The sequence below is a fragment of the Alnus glutinosa genome, chromosome 5, assembly GCF_958979055.1.
Source record: "Alnus glutinosa chromosome 5, dhAlnGlut1.1, whole genome shotgun sequence".
Lineage (NCBI taxonomy): Eukaryota > Viridiplantae > Streptophyta > Magnoliopsida > Fagales > Betulaceae > Alnus > Alnus glutinosa.
In genome coordinates this window covers 30,820,626-30,841,005 of record NC_084890.1, presented here as the reverse complement: position 1 = coordinate 30,841,005, position 20,380 = coordinate 30,820,626, and the positions used below count along the sequence as shown (strand labels likewise).

At 34.5% G+C, this 20,380-nt stretch overlaps 1 protein-coding gene across 1 annotated transcript; it reads left to right on the top strand.

Moving 5' to 3' along the window:
* The first annotated feature begins 7,417 nt into the window (after positions 1-7,417).
* On the top strand, positions 7,418-12,838 carry LOC133869584 (ankyrin repeat-containing protein ITN1-like). Its single transcript, XM_062306619.1, has 6 exons — positions 7,418-7,497; positions 8,108-8,366; positions 9,968-10,474; positions 10,627-10,782; positions 11,312-11,751; positions 11,840-12,838. The coding sequence occupies exons 2-6, from the start codon at positions 8,117-8,119 to the stop codon at positions 12,452-12,454; spliced, it is 1,968 nt and encodes a 655-aa protein (XP_062162603.1). The 5' UTR covers positions 7,418-7,497; positions 8,108-8,116; the 3' UTR covers positions 12,455-12,838.
* The last annotated feature ends 7,542 nt before the right edge of the window (positions 12,839-20,380 follow it).

The window sequence follows — 20,380 nt, the reverse complement described above, 5'->3', positions numbered from 1 at the left end:
ATTCCTAAAGCAAGAAGCACTATCCCGAAAGCAAAAATAAAAAAATAAAAAAACAAAAGAATAAAGTCGATCAAATGTAACAACCATTCACTTAAAAAAAAGAAAAGTGAAAATTATTTATCTATTAAAAAAAAGTAACAATGATTCACTTAGAGCATCTCGAGCATATACTTTGAAGGACTCATATTAGTTTTTTTTTTTTGTTTTTTGTTTTTTTTTTTTAAGGAAATCATATTAGTTATATTGGCTCTTCAGTATATGCTTCAAAGTAAAATTAATTAAATAATTAAATTTATTAATTCATATAAGGTTAAGATTTTGGGAGAAGTGGGTAATTTAATATGTTAAATTATTGATTTAATTATTAAATTTACTTATTTCTATCAAATTAAATTTTTGGGATAGTTGGTGATTTAACATAATATTAAAGTAGATATCTTTAGTTTGAATCTTGTTTCGGTCATTTACCTTCTAATTTAATTAATATTTCACTCAAATTAAATTTAAATGATTGAATTTATCCATTCCTACTAGCTTAATCTTTTGGGATAAGTGGTGATTTAATAACCATAACAAATTGGGTGAATATAATATTGAGGGCAATGATTTACTTTTCTAGTTTTTATTGATTTCTCTCTCCCATTTCAGTTAAACTTTTGGATAATTCGAGCCATGTCTCCGTTAATTCACCCCTTATTTTAATTAAATATTCCACATGTTGGGTCTCACTCTCCTCCTAACAGCTTAGGGTTTTGGGATAAGTGATGATTTAACAACTCTAGTACATTTAGTGAATATAATATTGAGGGCAATGGTTTACGTATTATTTTTTTTAGGGTTAAATACCCCATAGGTACCTGTGGTTAGAGCTAAAATGAAAAAGGCTGCATCGGTTTCAAAAAGTATTAATTACATGTGGTACCTATTGTTAATAATAACAAAAAAGGGTGGGGTGGGGTGGGGTGGGGTGGGGGGGAATGGAACCTAGACGGAAGTACTAAGAGGATTTTTTCATTAACGACAAGTATCACATGCAATTCTAGAAGTCTTTCATGTGTTATTCTTATGTCCCTCCAAAAATGAAGTGGCTTTTTAAAATCACAATTTTATCAAAATTCAATAGTACTGATTAATCACAAAACCAATGATAATTTAAAAATCCACCTCATTTTTGGAGGGACACAAGAGTGACACAAAAAGGAATTTCAACTTTTAGCAATACTCTAGACATTGACACAATTGGTAGTTTGGGAGAACATTGATAATGAAGTGCTAGTTTGAAGGGATTATGTGTAATTTTTCCTAACTACAAAAATATGTTTAATTAGCGACCAACTTTTTAGTGGTGACCTCAAAGTGGCTACTAATAAAGCCTTCTTAGCGGTGTTGCCGCTAATGATCAACTATTAGCAGTGACAAAATTGTCGCTACTACTAGTCGATGCTAATTTACAAAAGCATTAATATCAGTGTCAACTTTTTGGTCGACGTTAATACGTCGCCACTAATAATTTGGTAGGATTTTTTTTTTTTCAATTTACGGGCTGTTGTGGAAAGATATTAGCAGCGACTGTTAAAAGGCGACGCTAATAGTAGATTATTAGCAACCACTTTTGACGTTCAAAAATTTACAAGTTACTATTTTACACAATAGGAACCTGTAACCCTTTACACGTTACAAACTTAGTAACCTGCAATATAATAGCACGTTACTACTTTATGAATCTATCACTCTCACGTGTTATTTTTCAATTTTAAAAAATAAAATTAAAAATTAAAAATTAAATTAAAAATTAAAAATAAAATAAATAAATAAATTACCATGATCAATCCTATTGATCTATCAAGATCGATCGGATGATTTACCATGATCGATCGGAAGATCTATTTTTACAACTTTTTTTAATAATAATTTCAATTTGTAGTAACGTGGAGTTACTTTGCACGTAACTATATTAGTAACGTGATCCTACTGATCTATCGATCTTATTGATCGATCCTATTGACCTATCGATCAAAAGATCTATTGATCCTATTGATCAATCATGATCGATCAGAAGAACGATCATGATCGATCGATCCTATTGACCAATTGATCCTATTGATCGATCATGATCAATCGATCCTATTGATCTATCGATCTATTGATCCTATTGATCAATCGATCGTATGACCTATCGATCCTATTGATCGATCATAATCGATCAGAAGAACTATCATGATCAATCGATCCTATTGACCTTTCGATCCTATTCATCGATCATGATCGATCGGAAGAACGATCATGATCAATCGATCCTATTGATCAATCGGAAGAACTATCATGATCGATTGATCTTATTGACCTATCAATCTTATTGGTCGATCATGATTGATCGGAAGATCTATTTATCCTATTGATCTATCGATCCTATTGATTAATCATGATAGATTGGATGATTTATAGATTTTTTTAATTTTTTTTTAGCCACGTTTTTTAAATAATAGGGAGAACTTCACAAAAGGATATCGAACTTTACAAAGACATACCATATTGGTCATTTACAAGTTCTTTGGAACCAACATAGCAATTGATATCACTCATGAACAACAATATTTCAAAGATAACAACTACAATACACTTATCAAGGGAAATTCATAATCCGGTTAACAATTACAAACCAGTTACCACCCTTGAACACAATCCGACCAACACTCAAAACATTACAAGGCATTACATCATTACAAAAAAGTTTCATGCCAACATCATCATCGATGCATTGCACTGGCTGTGAGATTGAGGATAAACAAGCAACAACACAAATATCACCCATGAACAAACAAAGGCAAATTTGTACTTCCTCTCTACTGACCGAAGCTTCATCTTCTGTCTCTCTAGTTTCGACTTGTATTTCTCAGCTTCTTCCCTGCATTTATCAGCTTCATTCTTATTTCTCTCACCTTCAGACTTATATTTATCTGCTTTATCCAAGACCTGGGTTCCACTCAATTCCCGTTCAAGCTTCAAACTCTCGTGCCACTTTCTCAACCTCGACACAACTCTTAGACCGTATACACACATTTCAGGATCACGCCATAAAAAATAATCACATTTCACAGCTTCTTGCTGCATAATCGGAAAATCCCATCAATCAACACTTGTGGAACCCTTAGGAAAAAAAATTGGGAAAACAGAGATGGAACCCTAAAGGGGAAAAAAAAAAAAAATTTGAAAATAAAGATGGAACCCTAAGGGGAAAAAAAAATTGGGGGAAGAAATTATTTACCTTGTAATTTACACAAGAATAAAACCTTCTACCAAAATTTTACATGGTGAAGGATGTCCACGAACATGCTTTCAATCCACATTTACACAGTGGACCGGTAGAGGTTGCCGAGCTCGATTCACTGTCGGACATAGGTTATGATCGCTTCCACGTGAAGAAGGGAAGAAATTAACTCATGCAAAAAAACCTACCTTTCACGCGTTGATGGAGGTAGGCCGAAGCTGAGAGTGTATGTATGAGCTGAGAGTGTATCAATGTATATGAGATAAGTGCTTTGTGAAGGAGGTTTCAGACTTGATGTATCCGTTGAAGTCAGGGGCAAAGAAGACCAAATCCATTAAAAAAGTCACGTGGAAGTCACGTGAATCAACTTCCGTTGCGTTTTAACGCTGAGAATAGACGGAATGCCCTTCTAGGATTCATTTTGATAGTTAAAACCCCGGGTTCGAGAGGAATGATAATTCAGTATCCTTCTGTAAAAATGCGGTATAGTTCGATACCCTTTTGTGAAGTTCTCCCTAAATAATAATTGCAATTTATAATAACGTGGGGTTGGGTTACACTCCACATAACTATATTAGTAACATGATATTAGGATCAGGTTACTATTTAATTACAAGTAATGTGGGCCATTTGTCACGTTACTACTATAGTAACGTGATAATTTGACAGGTTAGTATAAATGCCTCGGGAAATTGCGGGAAAAATCGTGCGTGCTCAAATTTTTAGAAACGTGAGAAATCGTCACGTTAGTGGAATACTAACGTTTGATTCTGTTCACATTACATAAAAATACTAACGTGATATGTTTCACATTAATAACGTATTTCATCAGTAATGTGCAAATACTAATAGTGTTACAATTTAGTAATAACAGTAACGTGCAATTAACATCACGTTAGTATTTTTATATTAATAGTAACGTTCAATTATTTGCACGTTACTAAAACTCATCTTCTTCCCCGCAACCGTCTGGTTTCCCCTGCATATCTCGATCATCTCTCTCTCTCCACTCTATCTCCGGTGTTCTCTCTCCTCTCTATCTCCGGCATCACACTTTCGACCACCGGTTAATCAAGGTATATATCCCCGATCATCTAAAACAATAGTTTTGTTTTTTTTTTTTCCCCTAAATTATGCTTGTTGATTGTTGAATATTGTTGATTGTTTATGATATGGATGTATGCTTGTTTGATGATTGTGTTGTGTTGTAGTTCTATGGGCAGTGTAATCAAATGCATGTTGTTGTGTTGGGAGGGAAGTTTGAATAGGATTAATGTTGATTTGGGGTTTTAGGTAATTTCATGTGTTTGAAATTACACAGGGGCATTTTCGTAATTTCACATGTTTGAAATTACGAAAATGCCCCTGAATATAAACTTATGACGTTTGTTCCTTGTATAAATTTTAGGTACACGTAATGCGGGGAATTGAGTAATTTTAGGTGATTGAAATTATCAAGGGGCATTTCCGTAATTTTGCATGTTAAAAATTACGAAAATGCCCCTAAATATAAAATTAAGGCGTCTATTCCTTGAATAAAGTTTAGGTATACATAATGTGTCAATTAACTAAATTTCACGTGATTGAAATTACACAGGGACATTTTCGTTATTTCACATGTTTGAAATTACGAAAATGCCCCTGAATATAAAATTATGACGTTTGTTTCTTGAATAAATTTTAGGTATACGTAATGCGGGGAATTGAGTAATTTTAGGTGATTGAAATTATCAAGGGGCATTTTCGTAATTTTACACGTTCGAAATTACAAAAATGCCCCTAAATATAAAATTAAGGCGTCTATTCCTTGAATAAAATTTAGGTATACATAATGTGTCAATTAACTAAATTTCATGTGTTCGAAATTATACAGGAGCATTTTCGTAATTTTACACTTTTGAAATTACGAAAATGCCCCTAAATATAAAATTAAGACGTTTGTTGCTTGTAATACCAAGTGGACTTGAATTGTTGTTTGTCTTATTGATTTTTCTCTAATTCACAGGTTAAGATGAGTTCTCCTAGGAAGAGTTTTAGGGGTTTTAAACTCCTAGCACGGAGGCCACCGGTCGAGCAGACACCCTCTAGGGATGATGGTGCTAGCACTAGTGCACAGTCAGCATAGGGGTCAAGATTTGGCGACATTGTGCACACACCGGCAGCGTACTGACTGACACTCTCCGATGAGCCTGGGTACCAGTCCCCGCATTCCCTGGTCGACACCCAGCATGTTCACAACACCTATCGGACATTCCTGATTTTGATACTCTTTCCCCTAGCCGGATGTCAGAGTTTTTCGATGAGGCGGTTCTGCTTGACGTTAGTGGTGCTGAGACACTTAAATCCTAATGTTTTTGCATATTGAAAGAGGTATTGTGATATTTTTTTTTTACACGCCTTTTTTAACCTATAATACTGAAAAGTACGATGGAGATGCATTTAAATTTTGAAATTAAATTATAATGAAAAATTCCACGCATGGCGCGAGTTATGAGCTAGTGTAATTAATTTGGAGACAAATAACTCTAAACAATGTGATCCTTACTTAGCAAGGAAATAAGAATATCTCAAATGTTCATCCATGTTAACTCACCATTTATAGAAAGAGGTAAGTTTAGCCCTAAAACTTTAACATTTATTTTCACGTATTGGCTCTAACTCTATTTTTAATGGGTGAAACTCAACATATTGAATATTTAATTAAAATAAAAGGTAAATATAAAAGACATGGTTCAAACTTAAGACTTCTTCCATGAATTCCTTTCGTTTGTTGTTTATTTTTTATTACTTTGTGCTTTACTCTTATTCAATTGTTTCATTTATTTACTGGCGCATTTTGAGACTGGGGCTTCACTTGGATGGAGTTGGCCGGGGAGCCGTCGAAGAAAAAACACAGAAATCGACACAGTTGCTTGCATGTGATCTGGCGTTAAAAAATCAGAAAGTGTCGTAGACTCCTCCTAGTCGTCCTAGCTAGTCTTAGTCTCCTAGAGCAAGAGTTAAGCACCTTCGCAAAAGCAAAAAGCACAAAAGCAAAACGCGTCTTATGATGTTTCATTTAAAAAAAAACGAGGCCAAAAGTAACAATGATTCGTTTATATTAAAATAAATAAAATTTTAAAAAAATGATTCACTAAAAGAAATACAAAAACTAACAGTGATTCACTTATGAAAAACAGAAGCAGCATCATTCATTCTTGAAATACTCTCATGATTGATCTTTAAAAGTCACCTCATTTTTTGAAGGACATAAGAAGGGCTTCCGACTTTTAGTATTACTCTAGACATTGATACAATTGGTAATTTGAGGGAACATTGACAATGAAGTAATAGTTTGAGAGGATTATATGTAATTTTAATTTCCTCACTACAAAAATATGCTTCATTAGCGTTCAACTTTTTAGTGGCGACGTCAAAGTGGCTACTGATAATGCCTTATATTAGCGGCGTTGTAGCTAATAATCAACAATTAGCGGTGACAAAATTGTCTGTATTACTAGTCGACGCTAATTTACAAAAGCATTAATATTAGTGTCGATTTTTTAGTCGCCGCTAATAACTTGGCGGGATTTTTTTTCAATGTACAAGCTAGCTGTTGTGGAAATATATTAGCGGCTACTGTTAAAAGGCGCCGCTAATAGTCGATTATTAGCAGCCGATTTTGACGGTTGCCGCTAATAACTTGGCGGGATTTTTTTTTAATAAGCGGGCTGTTTTGGAAAGATTTTAGCAGCGACCCTCGCCGTTATTTATCGAACATTTGCTTTCGATTATTTGCGATGACCCCATTAGCGATGATAAAGTACTAGCTCATTAGGGGCAACATTGATATGGAGGCTAATGAGCTTAATTATTTTTTGTAGTGCCTTTATTTAATTATTATAGAAAGGGTAATGATTCACTACCACCTAAATATACAATTTTTTACCACCTTGCTTATGTGGCAATGTGGTCTCCCACTTTAATTTATTTTTAAAAAATAAAAAAAACTACCTTTATTTTGGGAAGAAAACAACTTTCAAAAAGTATATGTTGTCGACTACCGAACAATAGTGTTTTAATTTGTCCATCTGTTTTTGTCTCAATATAATGATGAATATCATCTTATCAATCTACCCGACTTTCTGGCCAAAACTCCTGCAAGCTAGGTTGAGTATCAAAAGACTACCATTTGTTCGGACTGCCCAAGAGGCTCTGAAGCCCAATCTGTAACGGCTAGAATTCGAATAGTAAGTAATAATATTGTCAATACCTGTATATTTTTTTAACACTAACAAGCATCGTACCTTTTTCTTCTTCTTTCCAAATCCGTAAATCAAAATCTAGCTTGGTACTTTTGTCATGTGGTTCTTATAATATTTACTATTTTGCAAATCTGATAGAAGAAAAGTTTATGAAAAAACAGACGAGAAAAGGAGAAAAGGATCAATAAGTTTGTTGTGAGGGATCGCTTCATGCAATGTTATTGTCCTGCTAAAATTGAATCGCAAATCATGATAAAAATAGACTACAACCAGTGACGGACTAGGGGGGAATTGTTAAAAAAATTTAGTCTTTAAATTTGTTAAGAAAACATATTTAAGTCTTAATCAAATCAGTCTCGCCCTCTAAATTTGTAGTTATGGTCCAAACTGCAACTAGGCTATCTATCAGTTTGGGTTGTGTAAGTTTAAGGAAGAAAACTTGAAATGAGCAAGAAAAATGAAAAAATTAACAAAAAGCATTTACTCTCGAATCTTTCCTCTCTCTAAATCTTTAACATGTAGGTATCTCAATACATTACTTATCTAAAAATGTTCATATGCCAATTTTCTATTAGTTATATTTTTATCAAACCAGAAAAGAAAAATGGAAGAAGGTGCTATCAACACGCCTGATACTGGAAGACAAAAGGCAAAGGTGGATTCCCCCGGCAGCTCTAGTCTTAGCTCTATAATATCGTATTATGATGTTAATGCAATCCAACAAGAAGGAAGATCTACCGTTCCATCGTTGGAATCTCAGGCAGCGGCTCTTGCTGAAGATACCTCGACTACCTTAAATGCTGGCTCGTCCCAAGGAGAATCCGTGCGGATACATATACCGGAGCCAAGCCCAAGTAAGTACCTCTCTTTTTGGAATAATGATACAAACCAACTTTTTATTCTTTTCATTTAATTAATTTGATAAGACTTTTAAAATCGCCATTGAATTTAAAAAAAACTTCACTTATTTTCTCTGAACATTTCTCATATTTATAATTATCTTCTTAAACTTAAAAACTCTTAATTTAGTGTATCAGTATTTCATTTTATTTTATTTTTTTTAATTTCTCTCATCTGTTAGGATTTTCTGTTAAATCACAATGGAGGAGTGTTAAAATTTTAAAAATACCGTACCCCTATTTTTTTAAGGAAAACAAAAAAAAAAAAAAAAAAAAAACTTGCAAGAATGAGGTGTTGGCAAGAATTTAATAGAATTTGCAAAATTCCTAAATATTTGATTTTTTTTTTTAAAAAAAAAATAGGGTTATTTTGGGAACTTTGATAGGATTTAACAAAAAAATCCTAATAGACTGGTAAATGATTTTTTTTTTTTTTTATTATTTTAAAAAAAAAGAAAAAAAAATGAAAGATTGATACACTAATTTGACAATTTTTCAAGTTTAGAGAGGTAGTTGCAAAAGCAACAACAATTCAAAGAGGTTAAATGAAGTTTTCCTTTAAATTTAATTAGGATGAATCACTATTAAATTTTGATCAAATAGTAATTTTAAAAACACATCAACTTTGGGAGGGTAAAAGAATGGTACCTAGCATTACTCATGTCTTTTTCTCACATGCAATCAATTAAATAGACATGTGACCTAGCTAGTTTATTTTCGAATTATCTTCAAGAAAAATGTTATGAATGTGTTTGATTTATTTCTCCAACATAGTCTATAAAAATGTTATGCGTTCATTTCCATGTGAGAAACACATGCTTTTTAAATAACATATGAGAATCACATAATTTTTTAATAAAATTTTTTCTAACTTTGTCGTTGTTATTAAAAAAATATGTTTCTCACATGTTCAAGGAACACTTGACATTTTTATTGACTCTAAACTAAGTTTAAAGGAAACTTTGTCCTTTGTTTCATTTTCATTCTACCTAGCAAAAACTGGATTGTGAAATGAGCCAAAATGTTGTGTTAAGCACTTTCTTGAGGCCAAAACAAGAATACAAATCATGAAACAAAAGAACAATTACAAACACGCAAGCTCATGTTAAGAGTCCCACAATGCCAAGGTATAGTTGGGTTGTGGGCATTATAAGTCTTGAGTAAACCTCTTCCTTTAACGTGCATTTTGTGGTAGAGTAAGTTTCAATGAATTTTGTCATAGTATCAGAGCTTCAAGACCTTTGACAATATTGGGCTTTTCCTCATGTTGTACACGTGTTCGGATAATAGTGTAACACGTGAGGGGGCGTGTTCAGAATCACACATTGCCAAGGTATACTTGGGTTGTGGGCTTTATAAGTCTTGAGCAAACTTCTTTCTTTTATGGAAGAGTAAAGGTCAATGAACTTTTTCAGCCCACACACAGAAGAAAGAAGAAGAAGACAAGATTTCACTTGCTACCTGCAGATACGTTTGGTCCTAGAATGCATCCTAGTGGTGATTTTTCACCACAAGCTGTAATTAATACGTTTGGTCTTTTTTTTTTTTTTTTTTAGAAAAAATTTCAGGGAAAAGGACATTAGATGTTGAATGTAGTAGTGGCCCGTGTCGTCCCCTCCTTTACGCTGCCATAAAAGGTGATTGGCCGGCTGCTAAGGCCTTTCTTGAGAAATACCCACACTATGTTCGAGCTCCCATATCGAAAGAGCAAGCGACAGCAGTTCACATTGCGGCGGCTGCACAACACACCACTTTTATTACAAAATTGTTGAAATTGATCGTGAGTACTCCGGAGGACTTGGAATTGAAAACAACATATGGATTTACGGTCCTTCACTCTGCTGCTCAATCAGGAAACCTCAGAATTGCAGAGCAGGTGGTGGAAATGAACAATAAACTGCTATCGATCCAGGATGTCAATGAAGACACACCACTCATTGTTGCAGCTTATCTAGGACATACGAACATGGTCTCGTATCTATTCGCTCTGACTGGTCTTGAACATTTGACTAATGCAAAACGCATTGAGCTCCTTGAGTATACTATTTACAACGATATGTTTGGTAAGCCCTACATCTGAATATAACTTTGTTTGATGAAGTTGAGGAAGTTACACAACTTCATTGCAATATTAGCGACCATATTATATAACAATTTCTTAACCAACCTTTAGATAATGATCAAATTAATGTGCCTTTTTTATCCGGACATACAGATGTAGCATTGAAAATTTTGGATATGGATCCAAACATAGCAACTGCCGGCACTGAATGCTGGTTGGGATCGTTGAAAATGCTGGCGAGGAAACCTTTTGCAATTGGCAGCGAAAGTCAGCTATCAATATTCCGGAAAAGTCTCTTAAAGTACTCTTGTTAGTCTGCCTCCACCCCAAACTTCTTTAATGGAAAACATATATAGGACATTTCCCAAGTAGTTCTTTTATTACATTAATCACAACTTGATGGCAATTTTACACAAATTACCTTGGCATGGGAAAATGCTCTTATTTGATTTCATTAAATCTTTAGATGATATCTACTTCTAAACTACGAAAAATTCTTTGAAATAAGTTATTTTCATCTCCATATGTCTCAATCTATTGTACTTTTAACCCTTTATTTTATACACACACAAGAACATGGGTAGTAAGGTTTTCCTATTTTGGCAAAAGCTAGCATTCCTTTTTACGTAAATTCAAAAGACAAAACTTATCTTAAGAAGTCAATAATTAGGATGCAAGTAGCCGCATGTAATACTTTAGTTATCTTAGCGTTTTTCTTTTATAAAGCTTTCAATATAGTTTTTTACTTTGGATATTGGAAAAATAATTATATAGATTTAATATTTCTTCATTACCAAACCATCTCTGATTTCTGAATAAATTCTTTTCTCAACCATAGGGTTCAAAGGGATCTATAACAAAGCTTTGATGAAGACATTATCCCATCAATTAGTTGAAGAACTTTGGAAAAGGGTTGGAATTCCAGACAAACAGTTCTCATCAAACTTGGTTAACAATAATATCGATTTAATATTTGAAGCTGCAAAAGTTGGAAATGTGGAATTCTTAATTATACTTGCACGCTCTTATCCTGACCTTATATGGCAACAAGATAAAAATAAAATGAGTATCTTTCACATTGCTATTTTATATCGGCACGAGAGTGTATTCAATCTAATATTTGAGATAGGTGCTGACAAGGATAGTCTTGCATCCTATACTACTTTAAAAACCAAAGAGAACATGTTGCATTTAGCTGGAAAATTGGCTCCTTCAGATCGACTAAATATCGTATCAGGGGCAGCCCTTCAAATGCAACGGGAGTTGTTGTGGTTTAAGGTGAGTGATAATATGTTTTTTTTTCTTCTTCTGGTTGCATATGTAATGGTTAACTGTTACTTGTCAATTTATACCTAGTCAATTGTAGGAGATACAAAAGATTGTGCCGCAATCATATGTGAGCAGAAGGAATTCCAAAGGGCAAACACCTAAGGAGATATTTATAAAGACACATGCACATTTGCAGAAAGATGGCGAAAAGTGGATGAAGGACACAGCAAACAATTGCATGATCGTGGCAACATTGATTGCCACTGTGATTTTTGCTGCAGCATTCAGTGTACCAGGTGGCAGCAATCAAGAAACAGGCACTCCTATCTTTTATAGAAGAAACTGGTTTATGGTATTCTTCATATCAGATTCAATAGCATTGTGTTCCTCTTCGACTTCAATAGTTATTTTTTTGTCAATTCTCACATCACGTTACATAGAAGAAGATTTCTTCAAGTCATTACCTTCGAAGTTGGTGTTTGGACTTATAACACTCTTTATCTCCATGGTGGGCATGATGGTAGCCTTCACCGCAACTTCCTTTTTGGTGTTTAGTAGTGCAGGGGCATGGGTTCCTTTTTTTGTCATCACTTTGGTTAGTATCCCAGTTGCTTTGTTTGTTTGGCTACATCTTACACTTTGGGTTGATACATTCCTCTCAACATACAAGTCTAGATTTATTTTTCGGCCACATAAACATAGACTTTTCTAGCTGAAGATGCCGATTGGGGAATTGATAAGTAGAAAATATGAAATGCAAGTCAAAAGAAAAGCAAGGAAAGCTGTTGGAGGTTAAGGGATCGATGTTGGAAGAAGAAGGCCGAGGAAAGAATTTAGCAAATAAAGACTTTGCATATTGATGCTCTTCTAACTATTTCCACCAAGATTTACTGTGGTTTATACATATTCGCATTGTTTTTTGCTTTGTGAATCCACAACTGCGTTGATTGTAGTCAAATTGTCAATTAGTATAGGCTTCGATTTAGCAGGTGATTCACTCGTACAGTCGTACCCAAAGTGTTGTTGTAAGATCCTTGGAGAGGATTCTTGTGTTTCATTAAATGCATGTTATGAATTGATTGGTTGACATCAAAGTTGTTAAGAATTGAGATTTGATTATTATACTTGTATTTATGTTAAACCATATAAAAATAGACATTTGTACTGTAGATAAATAAGTCAATGAGCACAATGTAGTCATTAACACTAATTCGTAGTGGTGGACATACGTAGGTGTCTAATACCAAGCCACCCGTAATTCTTTGTGTTCATTTCTCTTTCTTGCTTCCGCTATTTAATTTTCTCCATATTTTATAATTCTTCAAATATTTTACATGGTTTCAGAGCTGAGGTCCTACTCTCCTTTTTATGCAATCACCTATACCAGATCATATCATTCAGCTAAGCTCACAAGATTTATGGTGTACCTGCATGCACTAGATCCGAACTCATCTAGTGGGCTCCAAACAACAACAACACCAACAACAAAAACAAAGAAAAAAAAAATACCATTGTTTGGATTTTAGTCCCATAGTCGGCCCGTTTGGATTTTGGTTTGGCCCTTTTGCGGCTCAATTCATTGGTAAATCTTGGCACAATGTGGTTTGACCCTTAACATGATTTTTAACGACTAGTTTACGTTCTTCTATCATCATTATAAGTTACGGCTTAGCCTCTTATGAGACTCTTTTAACTGATAGTCTCCATTCTCCGACCATCACTTTTAGCGTTTCTTGCCAATGATGGAGCCAAGATTTTGAGTAAGGGGGTCAAAACTTTTTTTTTTTCGATATTTTTTTTCAAACTATAGCAAATCGCAAGTTACTCACACGTACGACACACCTCACAGTATTTATATATAGGTTAAATGCGAATGGTTCTTCCATGTTACAAGCTAAAAAGCCCAAAATCTGATTTTGTTGCCCCTCAGCGTAGTAATGCTTCACTTTTTTTTATCTTTTTCTTTCTTTAATGCTTAACTTTTGTCTTTTTAGTTGGTGTGTACAGGTAAGAGTCTAGGACCTAGGTAATGCTTAACTTTTAAGTCTCTCAGAATATCAAACTTACTATCATGGTGTTAGACTTTGAGCTTGTCACGTGTACGGATAAGTATGTCACAGTGTCATATAATGTTTAAATTATACGCAATTTGGGAATGTAAAAGGCAGGGTTTGTCTCAAATAAGATGCAACATTTTGGTAATACTCGTATGTACTCGTCTTCTTCATTGAGTAGTCACTACAAAAAACCTTACACTTGGACGCGTGTCTACAGTACCGGTTACTGTAGACACGTGTCCAATTAGCCACGTGTCTTTTTGACATCGTGGCTAAGTGTATAATCTCCACAATTGGACACGTGTATTAAATACACACGTTCAAGTAGACACGTGTATTATTACACGTGTCCAATTGGACGCGTGTAATAATACACGTGTCCAATTGGACACGTGCAAAAATACACGCGTCAAACTGTTATTTTTTGCCAAATATATATTACAAAAAAATAATACAAAATTTGTGTTGTGTTCATTTTTTTTTTAAGAAAAAAAAAAAAAAAAAAAACTCCTTATCTTATTAACCATATAAATCCGTGAAATTACGGTGTACATAGCATATACACATAAAATTAGGTTTAAAGCTATATGCTATATGTAAATTATATACTTGGAGTTTATGCTTCTTAGGTTCCTTATATATATATATATAGTATACTAATAAGTAAGTAAACCCTAACCTAATTTACATATTGTACTATATGCATAATTAAACCAAATTTGGTGCTATGCATATAATTATATATATATAATTAAACCAAATAATTCAAATTATGGTTTAATTTTGTACACCATCTACGTTTAGAAACAAAAAGAAAATTTAAAACATAACAAAGTTAAAAAAACCAATAATTAATACTATATATATAGATATGCATGCATGTAAACGGTTTAGAAACTATATACAGTAACCTTGCTATTTATGGCTATATATAGTAAATGCAATTATTTTGAGGGTTCTGCGCTACATAATAAATTAAATACTTATGGTTTAGTCCCTTATATAGTACACTTAGGGTTTATGGCTATATATAGTACATACACTTAGGGTTAGGGTTAGGGTTAGGGTTAGGGTTTATAGTTATATATAGTATATACAATTAGGGCTAGAGTTTATAGTTATATATAGTATATATACTTAGGATTATGGTTTATCGATATATATAGTATATACACTTAGGATTAAGGTTTATAGCTATATATAATATTTACACTTAGGGTTTATAGCTATATATAGTATATACACTTAATTAGGTCAATGGCTATATATAGTACATACACTTAGGGTTAGGGTTTATGGCTATATATAGTATATACACTTAGGGTTATGATTTATAACTATATAGATATATAATATATATACTTAGGGTTAGGGTTTATCGATATATATAATATATATACTTAGGATTAGGGTTTATAGCTATATATAATATACATACTTATGGTTAGGGTTTATCGCTATATATAGTATATACACTTATGGTTAGGGGTTTTAGGGTTTATAGGTATATATAATATATAAACTTAGGGTTATGATTTATAGCTATATAGACAAACGCAAGGCACAACAAGAAGGGTGGAATGATATAGGTTGGAAGCACCGCTCGTGGAAGTCGAGGTTCAAAACCAAGCTAAATATTCAAGACGGTGACACGCTCGAGATTATCCGTGCAAGAGTGCCGGATATTTTTTTGAGAAGTATGACGCAGCAGATGTAGAGTTCCTACTGAGCGATTGATGCACTGAGCATAAAAGGGTATGTAGGCTTTTAATTGTATGACAAAAAAATATTGTGGTTTTTTAATAACAGTTTATTTAATTTTATTACTACTTTAAGTGTGTCAATGCTTACATTTTTATTTTCATGTTCAATACGTAGGCGACCTCTGAACGGATGAAGAGGCTGCGGGAGCAGAATGACCTCCCCATTGTACGGGATCCAAAAGTTAGCCAGATTTAATCACGAGAAGGTGTGAAAAAATATATGTTTATGTTTTTAATATTTGTTGGTAATTGTATTTCTTTTTCTTTACACTATTTTTTCGCTCTCTGTTTGTTATATATTTCAATTGGATGACGACAGACATGTACATCTGGCACGCCCCCCACTCGCGCCGCGTCGTTCGTGAAGACCCACACAAGGAAGGACGGCACTTACTTGAATGAACGTACACGGGTTCTATGCGTATGCTACTGATCTAATTTACCAATATTTCTAAATTTATGTGTGATATGTCATTATTCAGTATATGAGTTTTTCATGTTGATGACGTACATGAGAGGATGACGTAGAGTTTATCCAGTGATCCAACCGCCATGCAGAGCGTCTCAGCAGACACGGTGCATTGGGCACCGAACGACGCGTACGAACAGGCAGTTGGGAGGCTTGAGTACGAGGGGAGGGTTTGGCAGGTTGGGCCGAACGTTACACCTGTTTAGGGGACATGTTTCTCATACAGGCCTCGCTCACAGGGGGGACCATCTGAGAGCACGTCTCGGGATTGGGCCGAGCACGCCCGGAAGATGGTAGAAATCCAAGCGGAGCTACGGGCTGAGCGAGAGAGGAATGATGCGTTGGAGCAGCGCATGCAACAGTTCGACGCCATGGAGCAGCGCATGCGACAGTTCGAGGTCTTCATGTCCTCCATGGGAGTATCACAACCATGTCTTGGTGCTCAGTCTTCACCTGCACACGTAGGTAGTACGTCGTCTGTTAGTAGTGCATCTGCAGATATGATTTATATTGTGTATAGGACAAAATTAATTTCAATTTGTTTTCATTACCCCTTTAATTTTGCAAGTAATATTATATATTTTAATTGTCTATATTATTTGCAGGGAATTCGACAACGGTTGGTACATTGTCGCCTGTTGGACGACGGTTGAACCAGCACTCCTCTGTCGCTACACCATCCCTTGCGCAGCAATCGCCGGTTGGCGATAACACACCTGGGACGGTACCTCGTGCTTCGCAGGGACGCCCTTCGGATTTGTAGATATTTTGTGTAATTATTTTTTGTTTGTAAAGATTTGCATAGTTAACAAATACGTTATTAATTATTGGTTTGTGTAATTTGATTTTGTTTTATTTTTGGGTAAAATAAATATTGCATTATTTGTGGTCAGAAATAAGAAATTTTTCTTTTAAAAAAAAAAATTGAAAATTAATCAACCCAAACAAATTTAAAAAGACAATAATCAAAACTAAATTGAAAAAAAATTTCAAATTGTATTTTTTTATTTAATTAAATTTTTTATTTAATTGTATTTTTAATTTTGAATTTTTTTTTTAAAAAAAACAAAAATTGGACACGTGTATTTCAATACACGTGTCAAACATTCAGACACGTGTATTTCAATATACGTGTCAAAATGTGCAGTTAGTGACTTCCACATCAGACATGAGTCGCACGCGTGGCGAAACGCACGTAGCAATCTGTTCGACACGTGTACAGTGCCTGTACACGTGCCGAACTGCACGTGGCAAATTTCACTGATTTTTGTAGTGAGTTGTGCTTTAATCCCTAATGATCTGGATTCAAAACTGTGATGAAACCAGAAGGGACAAACAGCGATGAAACATGAAACCAATTAAAGACATCAGGAACTCATGTACTAAATGTCAGTCCTCTTAGAAAAAAAAAATTCAGTAAATCTGAGGGTGGGCAACCAAGCTGGGCGGAGGAAAAAAAAAAAAAAAAAAATCATTTTTGGGGTTGGGGGAGGAGCCTCTGACTTGGCGAATCTTTGGCAAATGTGGTTTGGCCCATTATCAGATTTTAACGGCTAATTTCTATTCTCTGACCATCATTTTCAGTTACAGCTTGACCTCTCACAAGATTCTTTTAACGTATAGTCTATGTTCTTCGGCCATCACTTTCAGCATTTCTTGCCACTACTTTGATCCAACCACTGACTTTGGCGGCATTTAAATCTATTTCTATTTTTAAACTCAAACTTTCACAATCTTCCACCTTGAGTTGTTTGAGGGGATGTTAGAATATATGAAAAATATATTATATATATTATATATGAAGCTTGGCCCATTCGGCAGGGTCGGGATAATTTCCCATGATCCAAAATCGGTTAAAGACCGACTCCACGATCATTGTGGCCCATGTACCACGATCCCACGATCCGGATTGTCAACAAATGCTCTAAGCCTGACACATGGCCCAATGAAAAAAATGGATTACTCTCACCACTCCACTTATAAATACCTTACAAATACGCAAGTATATATATGAAGGAGATTGCTCTTTATGATTCCAAAAATATATACACTTGAGATAATACTGACTTAAGCATCGGAGTAGAATTGTCAAGTTTCTCCGACGCAATTTCCTTTTTTACAGGTTAAGGACTCTAGCTGATCGATAAGCCATCAAACAGGAATATGTTCTAACAAAGTCTAAAGATTTTATTGGGGCTAGTCTACCTACAATAAGTAAAAGAACTAAATTGTCAAAATAAATTGATATGTTGCTCGATCCCAAAAGATAATCCAATATAAAAATTGAACGTAAGTGTTTATCTATCTCTAGCTGTTACTCAAATCTAAATCAGCATATGGCATTCTCAAAAGGTGAGATCCTGCAGAAAGAGACATCAGTCGATGGTACATTGTGCATGATGGGATATACGATTTCGTGTACTTGACAAAGGGGCTAGCGTGACACGTTTTCCTATTAAGTCGGAGTTGAGTGTTAACAACGTTCTGATTATTGGTTGAGATATTCCTTGTGGTAACATCCCTGGCCGGAGACGATTCTTGTGTTTCATTCTCAACCATTCGCATGCTTGATTTTGGAAGCTCTTATCCAGCTAATAATGTTGTTCTAATCCATTATTTATTGGTTGGCATGAAAGTGTTTTTCTAATCCATGCATCAATTATTAATTTGAGTAGTGCCATACAAATGGTTCATACAAAATGATGTGTCGGTGCTTCTATGCATCGTGGACACTATATCAAATAAGCTTTAAGAGACGATTTTTTCATTATGCTCTGTTGGTTGTCATTAATTGTAGGATGTTTGGGAGTTTGTTCAATATTTTGGGGTTAAATTGCCAAAACATTTAATTGAAGCATCCTACAGGAAAAATGGTCTTTAGCAGCAACATTCTTACCGACAACTAGAAATTGTTGTTGCTAATTGCTATAAATCACCTATTAGCGACTACAATTTCAAGTTGTCACTAGCTAATTTCACAAATAATAATAATAATAATAACAATAACAATAACAATAATAATAATAATAATAATAACGACACCTTGTGGTCGTGGATATATATGTCATCCCTATATAATACCGGCACAAGAATTTTTTTCACGCGCAAAAAGCCACACAAAAGTATTTGTGATGGGATCTAGCTTATTTCTGACGACAATGGTTGGCACCAATTCATTTTAGTGACGACAATTTTCGTCGCTAATATTAGACTATTATTGCCAACATAAAATTTCGTTTCTAATAGTATAAATAATTAAAAGCTTTACACAAATCAGTCGTCCTTTGCCAATGATTTTTTATGAAATTTACTAGATTCTCGTCGCTAAATATTATTATGAAGTTGGAAATTAACAAATTAAAAGTCATAATAGCGACCACAATAGTTATAACTAATGATCATATTTTTAGGAAATTTATTGAGCAACGCTGATTAATTAATATGAAATCGAAAAACACTATCGTTTAGTATAGAAGACAAGAGGGAGACTTTGGCCCACTGTACCAAAATTTCCCACGAAAATCCAAAACCCCCCCCCAGCCTACTTCACCATAATTTTTCGTCTATGTATTGAAATCTAGCTTCTCTCCGTCTGTATTGCCACCGCTCTCTCTTCGGCTTTGCTTTCGCTCTCACGATCTCAAACCGGATCGTGAAGTGTGCAATAAGTTCTGAAGTCGTTGGCAAAGAAGGGAAACGCTTGGATCTCTCAGTCTCGGCTTCTCAGATGCTAGGGCTTAAGAGAGTTGCAGAAGAGAGAGGGTTCCTTTTGTTACCCAGCAGTCATTGTTGAGCAAAATCCCCATCTCCAAACAGCCAGGAGGATTTCTAGTGCTGCTTAAGATAATTTCTCTCTCTCTCTCTCTCTCTCTCTCGTATTACTTTCATGTTGTGTTGGGTTCCATTACTTTCATATTTAATTTAGGTGTAGGTTTGCGTAACGATTCAGGAAAAAAGCGCTTGTGGTATCTACGCTATCATCCTAAAAAGGCTAATCAATTTGGAGTTTTTTTAGAATTTTTTATAAAGCTTAGTTTTAACTAGTAACTCGGTAAATATAAGACTCAATACTCATAATTATCTCTTATAAATCACAATTATTCATCTCTTCTCCATATAGAATCGGAAGTTACTGATTCATTCCTACTTCCTCTAATTTTCAGATTCTCTGTTGCGAGAAAAGTCCCAAAATAAATAGAGAATATCAAAATAAAATTCAAAGCATCTCTTAACGAAGAGAGTGCGCTAGATGTTATATATTTAAAGGGTCGTGGAATGAGAGAGCTCAAAAAATGGTGGTAGCAAGTCAGAAATTCTCTCTCTCTCTCTCTTCTTACTTTCATGTTTCG

Coding starts and splice junctions, on each gene's coding strand:
- LOC133869584 (XM_062306619.1), top strand. CDS start 8,117: ATGGAAGAAGGTGCTATCAACACGCCTGATACTGGAAGACAAAAGGCA. Junction 8,367..9,967: donor TATACCGGAGCCAAGCCCAA/GTAAGTACCTCT, acceptor TTTTTTTTTTAG/AAAAAATTTCAGGGAAAAGG. Junction 10,475..10,626: donor TATTTACAACGATATGTTTG/GTAAGCCCTACA, acceptor CCGGACATACAG/ATGTAGCATTGAAAATTTTG.